The sequence below is a fragment of the Crocodylus porosus genome, unplaced genomic scaffold (genome assembly GCF_001723895.1).
Source record: "Crocodylus porosus isolate Cpor-Errol unplaced genomic scaffold, CroPor_comp1, whole genome shotgun sequence".
NCBI classification, from domain to species: Eukaryota; Metazoa; Chordata; order Crocodylia; family Crocodylidae; genus Crocodylus; species Crocodylus porosus.
The window spans coordinates 23,661,524-23,669,412 of NW_017728915.1; the positions used below are offsets into that span (position 1 = coordinate 23,661,524).

Here is a 7,889-nt window from a genome sequence, read left to right on the forward strand (position 1 = left end):
CTCAGCCTTCTCTTGTGGAGGCTGAACAGGTTCAGGTCCCATAGCCTCTCCTCATAGGGCCTGCCCTTCTGTCCCCATATCATGCGAGTGGCCCTCCTGTGGACCCTCTCCATGCTTTCCACATCCCTCTTGAAGTGTGGTGCCCAGAACTGGGCGCAGTACTCCAGCTGCGGCCTGAGCAGTGCCGCATAGAGGGGGAGGATCACCTCTTTTGACCTGCTCGAGATGCATCTGTGGATGCATGACAAGGCACGGTTGGCCTTCCTAACTGCCTCCCCACACTGCCTCCCCATGTTCATCTTGGAGTCAGTGATGACTCCAAGATCCTTTTCCGCCTCCGTGCTGACAACTCCTTCCAGGCTGGATTTTACTGCATCTGAACCATGTATATTTGGCAAAGTAAATCAATGGAGTGTGTACTCTAACCAAAGCAATACAATATTTTCTTTGAGTTCTCACAGCTGGAACAGGAAGTTTTATTGCTATTTAAATGGTATTTCCCAGCCCCTCTGACATTTATGCTTCTCATTCCCCTGATGGCCTTATAATTTTTATTTTATCCAGACCTGGCTGGGAACCAAGGCTGCCTATAGACATGCTTGTTCTAATTGGAATGCTCCAGCGTTACCTCACTGTCATGTGTATTAAATCTGCCATGTTTCAAAATGGCCACAAGGGCGCTTTAGCTGAATCTTGTTGAATGATCTTTAGTTAAAGTGCCTCTGTGGCCATTTTGAAACATTGGGGGAGGGCAGCTGTCTGGGAACCGCTGTAATTAAAATGCCCCCCTTGCATGTGTATAGGCAGCATGAAGCTTCCACAGCTGCTGCTGCTTCCACTTGCTTTAAATGCAGAGGTCAGCCTCTCTTAAAAGAATATTAAAAATAAATAAATAAGAAAGTCCTCATGAAAAGCATTCCACCTTCCTGAAAATTTTTTCCCTTTTCTCTCATTCCCCAAACCCCATCACTTAATGACAGCATATCAAGCTCAGCATTTTATATGGAGAAAACTAAATCATTCAAAATTTTGATTACCGTAATGGTAGTTGTGCAAGGAAATGAAAGTAGCGAAAAAAACACCAAACAAATTGTCGATTTGGTGATTACTTGGTGGATGCAGCAAAGTTAAATGCTTGTAAGACCAAGGAAAAGGCCCCTCATGAGCAGAAATTTAGGGAGGAGGCAGCCTCTATAGAGAAGACACTACGTAATGGTTGATTTCAAGATGTTTTACATTGTCCTAAATATTATTAATTGAATATTGCTACTTTAGATATGGCAACGTTTGACAGACACATTCTAAAGTCAGTAATCCAATTTATTTGCAAAGTCAAAGGTGGGGGGGTTTTTTTGGGGGGGGGGAGGTGTTCTCCCATCTAGTTCAGTTTATTGCTACTGATATTTAGAGCCTATTACTATGGATTATTGGCCTTGCTTAGTACAGTCATTAACTAGTTTTGTTAATTAATTAATTTCAATGAGCCTCTCATCAGAGTGACACTTCATAGTAAGAACCTCTTCATTATGTATTTTGTCTTGAGTCGAGTTGTCAGTCAACCAGGAAAATGAGATTGACTCATTACTGTGTGTTATGATTTACTCTGAGAAATCCAATTTAAGGGTAGGAGATTTCTTGTTTTTTATTATTTTGTCAATGTTATTTAGGACCTATCTTGCACTGTAAGGATTTCTTGAGGAAGTTGATGGAAATCCTGATGCTTGTATCCCCAGACTTCCTGAGTCATGCACTATCATCCTGATTATTTGTGATTATTTCTGCCTATCTACATTAACTATATAGATGATATTCAGAAATCATATATACTGTTAAAAGTAGCATCAAGTGCATTTTAAAATTTGATTAGAATGCATTTTTTGTAATTCAGGGCATAAATTTAAATTTGTATTTATTTGTCGGGGCATAATAGACATCAATAGAGATGGAATTGATAAGTGTCCAGAACTAATTGTAAAATCCAGGGTAGAATATATGTGAGCAAGCATCATAACATTTGGAGTACCAATCTGATTAAAAGAGAAACTAAAATATGTGTTTTCTGTTAACACTTATAAGGCTTTAATTGGGCCTTTAGAAATTCTGCTGCTTAAACTTTGTGTTATCTTTTTGGGTCTCACCTGTAAGGATTTTTAAGTTCCTCTGTAATGTAATTTAGCTGATTCCTGGAAGAAAACCATTAGCATAACGTTACTAGTGGTCAGTTGTTCAAATGTCAAGTTACTTGGAAGCCAGGTATCGGAATATCTCAAATACTCGTTTTCTTTAGACCACAGTTTTAGGCTAATATTTGTATCAGACGGAAACAAGTCTTTTCATTCTTCCAACACTTTTAGATAGGAAATATTTTTATGAAATAAAAATAAATACATCAGTATTTGACCTTAATACATTTAAAACAGAAAAAGCAGCCCTTTTCAGCTATGACCTAGTAGCTAAGAAGATAGGGGAATTCAGTCATATTACTGTGGATTCCAGAAGCTCCCATGTTCTTATATATGATAAACTGAACAAATAAAAGATTAAACTTATGGACGTTATAACTCAAAACTGTATTCTCTAGCTCTTGTGCATCCATATTCCAAGAAAATGATAGTGTTGTTTAAGAAAGGATACAGTATTGAGAATCTGTAGCTTTAAAAAGTATCCTGATTAATCTCACCACATTTGAATATGAATGTAATATCTTCTCACTGCTGTATATGGTCCTTCCAAAGGAGGTCTTAAGCAACATGTAAAAGTTTTGCCTAATGTCCTATTCTGGGTGTATTTGTTAAGGAATAATAATAAGGAATCCAGTTTCAGGGAGGAAGGGATTGATTTGGCACCTTTCTGGAATATATTGAATTAAAATGTTGTAGTCTTACACCAGCCAAATTTTCATAGATTCTAAGCACCTTCAGTATGGTATCACTGATTCTTGTGGTCTGGCCTGTTTTTTTCCCCCGCCATTGAGGACATGATGTGGAGTTTTGTTTTGTTTTGTTTAAGATAGGAGTGCTTTTTTCCAGTGTTCATTACAAGGATTCTCAATAACAAGTCAAACTTCAACTTTTCCAAATAAGACCTTTGAGTGAGTTTTACAAGGAGAGATAAAACCAGGTAAAGACTGTTAAACTATAACTGATAACAGTAGTAAAAACATCTTACCATCCATCGTATGCCCAGAGTCCATTATAAAATGCCAGACTGATGGAACCAATGGAAATTTTAGTATCCTTGAAAGAATTTTTAAAATTTTCAGTTTTTCCTGAAAATTAATATAAATGGGGACTGGGTTAGGATGAAATGCAATTTTCTCATCATGTCATGTTTTAAAACACATTTATAGTTGAATCAAATTGTCTTAACTAAACTTGAATTATAACTGAACAGTGACTTTTATGGATTGGTCTGTTATCTTGACTTTTTCTTTCCGAACAGATGCATTAATTATTTTTAATCACTATGCATGTAGTCCTAAAAGTTTGCTTTGAAGTCCCAGTAAATTAAAAGTGAACTGAAAGCATTCAGCAGGATCTGGCACTAGAACAGAGATTCTCAAACTTTTGAAATTTAAGGCACCCCCAGACAATTAGCTTTCAGTCATTTCTAGCCTATGAAAAAATAACAGAGCAATTCTGTTGCAAAGAACTCAAAAAACACCACAACAGGGATGAATGTTTTTGATGCTATGGATTATTTGATATTTCTAGGTTTAACTTGTAAATCACATGCAGGTGTTTGCATGCCTAACAGTTGTCTGGCACCACACTGCATGCCAAGAAGGACCTTGCAGCACCCTGAGAGAATCGCTGTACTAGAACCATAATAAATTAGGACAATATATATACTCATTGGTTTGCTTAATTTCTTGTAGTGAATTCTTAATAGCTGATCATAGCAGAAACAAAAGTAATCCCTATTAGTATTTGCAAAATTAAAACGACAAAACTTAATTACCTTGTGCAAGGAGAACGATCCCACTTACAATAATAATTAAAACAATGATCATTTTAGTAGCAGTGAAAAAATTCTGGACGTAGCTTCCCAACTTCACACTCAGTGAATTCACAGCTGTAATAACCACTAGGGGGAAAAAAAGTTTTTTATAGTCTTATGTTTTAAATGCTCCAAATCATAATTCACAATCATAATTTGCATATAAAGCATTAGCCTTATTAATTTTTATATATTGCAGTCCCCCTCAGATCTGTGTATTATTTACCTAAGCTCTTTACTGAAAATGATATAAGTATGTAAATGAGATCAACTTAATTTTAGAACTTATAAAACTAATCACATTCCATTCCATTAAATCTACTCTTTTTACTACTATCAGGGAAATGAAATCCAGAAAATACCCCCTTCCACTGGGCTATCAGGCCTTACTTTTTCAAGTGCAAAATTGCTTCCGGTAATAAACTTTTCAGTAATTATGCACACACTGATTTTATATTTCCAGAGCTGAAGTCTCTTTGCTTCCCTTGAAGGGAAAAAAGTCATTCATCAATTTGTTAAACAATTTCATGTCTCTGTCCTCTCCAAAAATGGTTAGGAGTCTTACCAATGGCAGAGGCTGCAAGACACTTGATGACAACTACAGGTGGATCACAACCTGGATAAAAAGGAGCTGAAGCATATTCTGCAAAGCTGAGACAAATGATAGCAAACGAACTGGGTTTTATGACCAGTAAACTTGTCCAGGAAAACAGGTATGCTGGAATTGGACCAAAAGCCTCCATAAGGTAAGGGTATTCTCCCCCTGATTTTGTAATTGTTGTGCCAAGCTCCGCGAAACACAGTGCACCTGAACAACAAGAAGAAATGCAGTTTATAGTTAAGTGGTTTGGGCTGATGGATTTTAAATCTTATGATCGGTTTGAATTCACTCCCTATCCATTTTTATACTTAATATAGTTTTAAGGAATTACCCGTGAAAGTGCAGTATCTTATTAAATTTATGTAACATTACTAATAAGCAGTGACCAAAATTTTAACTTGCTTGTGAGGAACTGTTCTGTAAGTTGGAAAAAATACTGAAAATTAACAAGTTACTGGCTAGATCTTACAGGCATAGGTGCCTAATTTGAAAATATTTGTGCAAAGTGTTTATAAACATGTTTTATTAGCTTTACTATTTCTATAGTTGATTAAAAGACCAGATAAGAGTGTGTTACCTCTTTGCATCACAGAACTTTTCTGTAAAAAGTCAAAATATAACGTTTTGCTTATTTATTACTGTATTTGTTTGCTTAAACACATGCCCTTTCCCCCAAAAGACAGCTGCTGGAATTAGGAGTTTGCATTATATTTGAGAAATACAATAAAAGCTGTTTCTGCTGCTCAGAATTAAATCTAAAATCTTTAGCAATGCATATGGAGCAAAACAATGAGCAGGCTCAGTTCCCTAGCTGTACTACTTAGCTGCTTACTATAAAGAACAATCTGTGTTCTGCCTTTCAGAAACATGGTGTGCATTTTATTCCAGGGTGCACTGTATGCAAGAAAGCATGGTACATCATTAACTTATGAACAAGAATCTGGGTTTCCATTTCCCATGGAAAAATATGGATTTTCTCCTTTAAAGGAGAAAAACGGGGGAAACCACGGGTCCCCCCTTGCAGGCTGGCAGAATTTGAGCCTGCAAAGGTCTGTGGGGGGAGTGGGAGGAGGGCTATCAGAAGCAGGGGGCCAAACATGAAGGTGCATGCGCACATGTGCACATGGCCATTAGTGCAGCCAAACAACGTATGTGGTAGAGAGCAGTTCCAGCAGCTCTCTGCAAGTATGTCAGTGTGGGGGAAGGATTTAGCTGTCTCAGGGGGAGGAGGGACATAGGTAATGTCTTATGAGGCATAGGGCATAATCTTCAGATTCTGATTCGGACGAATCGAATCATTGTTCCCGGATATGGGCCAAATCCGAATTGAATACAGCCCATTTCGCACACCCCTACTATTTTTCAGTGTTGTTTGTACACTCACTGGATGGCTTGTACAAAATTAGAGGCTGGTTGTTTTTTTTAAGACAACTGATGATACCCTAATTGATGCCTTAAAATGTTCTCAGTATTTTAGCTTTCTTCAGGCTGCTTCCTGGGTTATAAGTTTTTGCCCAAGCACTTACTACTGTGTTTGGCATGAAGTTTATTTTGAGCTGAGTTGTATAATCTTATCTGTGCAATGAAAATAATCGAGAAACGGAAAATACAGGGACCTTATTCCTTTTTTTCCTTACCTAAAGTAGCAAGAATTCCACATGCTGACCAGATGATTAAACAAGGCCCCACAGCTGCAACATTGGCAAGTACTGATTTAGGAGAAATGAAGATTCCTGAGCCAATAATTGTACCAACAATCATACAGATTCCACTGATCAGACCCACCTTGAAATGAAAGGAGACATTCCAATAAGGTAACTTTTTTAATATTGACTCAATTTATCACATTATCTTATACAGTAAAATGAGACAAAGGGAGAGAAGTTACTTCTGGTAATAGTTTGGTCATTCTACATTGGAGCTTCTACTGACTACTTTATTGATATTCCTACAACTCAATGTTATATATTTTTTTGTTTTTAAAATCTATTTACATAAAATAATGATTGAATTTTCTATAAGCACAATTAATTTAATCTTGCATGAACATGCTCAGGAGCAACTAACTCTAAAAGGGTACACTAAAATGAAATTATGAAAGGCAATAAATAATAGACTGCACAACTTGTTGGCAAATCCCGGTGTCAACAAGTTAGCTAGTGTAAGCTAATGTAAAGATAGTTTGGAGTTTATGCATCAGGTTTATGTTTCAAAATGCTCAAAATTGCTTCTGTACTTTGATACACATTTTATTTTAAACTGGAAATATGTTGTGCCTGGTTTTTATGTAAAACACAAATCACATGCATAGTTGCTAGTGTTCCTTATAAGTAAAATAGGCCCCGATGAAGGAGAAAATGCCATGCTCAGGTGGTGAGCATAATTAAATATTAGTTTAATATTAATTCGGAAACCTCCAGAGTTAAAATTCCTGCAAGTTATTTAAGATTTTGATTAGAAGAGAGAGATGTTAGATTCTCGTTAGAAGAGATGGTTAGTATAGCCCCCTATCTGAAAGTGTTTTTACAGTTCTTTGACAGTTTACCAGACTTTGCAGTTTTCCTGTAAATTTGGGTACATATTTGAAATACTAGGTATCCTCTAATTACTTGCTTTTTCCAATGTTATGACTTTTTAATGACAAGGAAACAAGTAGGCTTTTGATGTTAGGCTTTTGTTCTTAATGCTGTTTTCTCCTTTCAGTTCTAAACTGTTCTGAGTAAGCACATGGGGGTTTCCAGATACAAACATGGTGTTTCAACATTTTGTTAGACTGGGCCAGCGCTTGTATGGTGCACAAAACCAGCTTCTTTTCCAATGAACTTTCCTAGATAGTATAAAATACAAGATTTTTTCCTCATAAAAAGGCAGTCTGTATGATTGTGAGTAAAACTTTCCAAGTGCAATTCATGCAATTTTGTTACCTTGGATGGAGTTTTGGAAGGTGTGAACTGTCCACACTCATTTCAGTTCTGAAGACAGTTACAATTCGTCCATCTTGTGGCTGTTTCACATACCTATTGCATTTTAGTGGAAGCATGCAACTATTGTAGGACAGTCCTCAGAGCTTTAGTATCACTATGTTGAGCCAAATTAATATCTGTTCTACCCCTAAGAATATAAATGGCATGTTCTGTGAGGATTATTTTTAGGTTGAAGAATCTATCCTGTGATATGGGTGTTTGTATCTTGAAAATGGTATTAAATGGAAGATTTTTATGAGGATGGGTTTTGGTTGAGTAAACAAGCTTTGGTGGATGGTTAAAGAGCATGCAGTTCTAACATACTC

The 7,889-nt window shown here is 36.6% G+C and overlaps 1 protein-coding gene across 3 annotated transcripts in view; it reads right to left on the reverse strand.

Moving 5' to 3' along the window:
• The window catches only part of SLC7A9 (solute carrier family 7 member 9), a 27,031-nt gene that overhangs the window by 8,390 nt on the left and 10,752 nt on the right, over positions 1-7,889 (reverse strand). For 2 of the 3 annotated variants that reach the window (XM_019535833.1, XM_019535831.1), the window contains exons 4-7: positions 4,565-4,807; positions 3,961-4,086; positions 3,169-3,268; positions 2,139-2,183 (exon numbers count right to left, since the gene is read on the reverse strand). In XM_019535833.1, the coding sequence (XP_019391378.1) occupies positions 2,139-2,183; positions 3,169-3,268; positions 3,961-4,086; positions 4,565-4,807 (514 nt within the window). Of the gene's footprint in view, positions 1-2,138; positions 2,184-3,168; positions 3,269-3,960; positions 4,087-4,564; positions 4,808-6,237; positions 6,409-7,889 lie in introns of those variants that run through there. The other variant, XM_019535832.1, reaches the window with a different exon arrangement.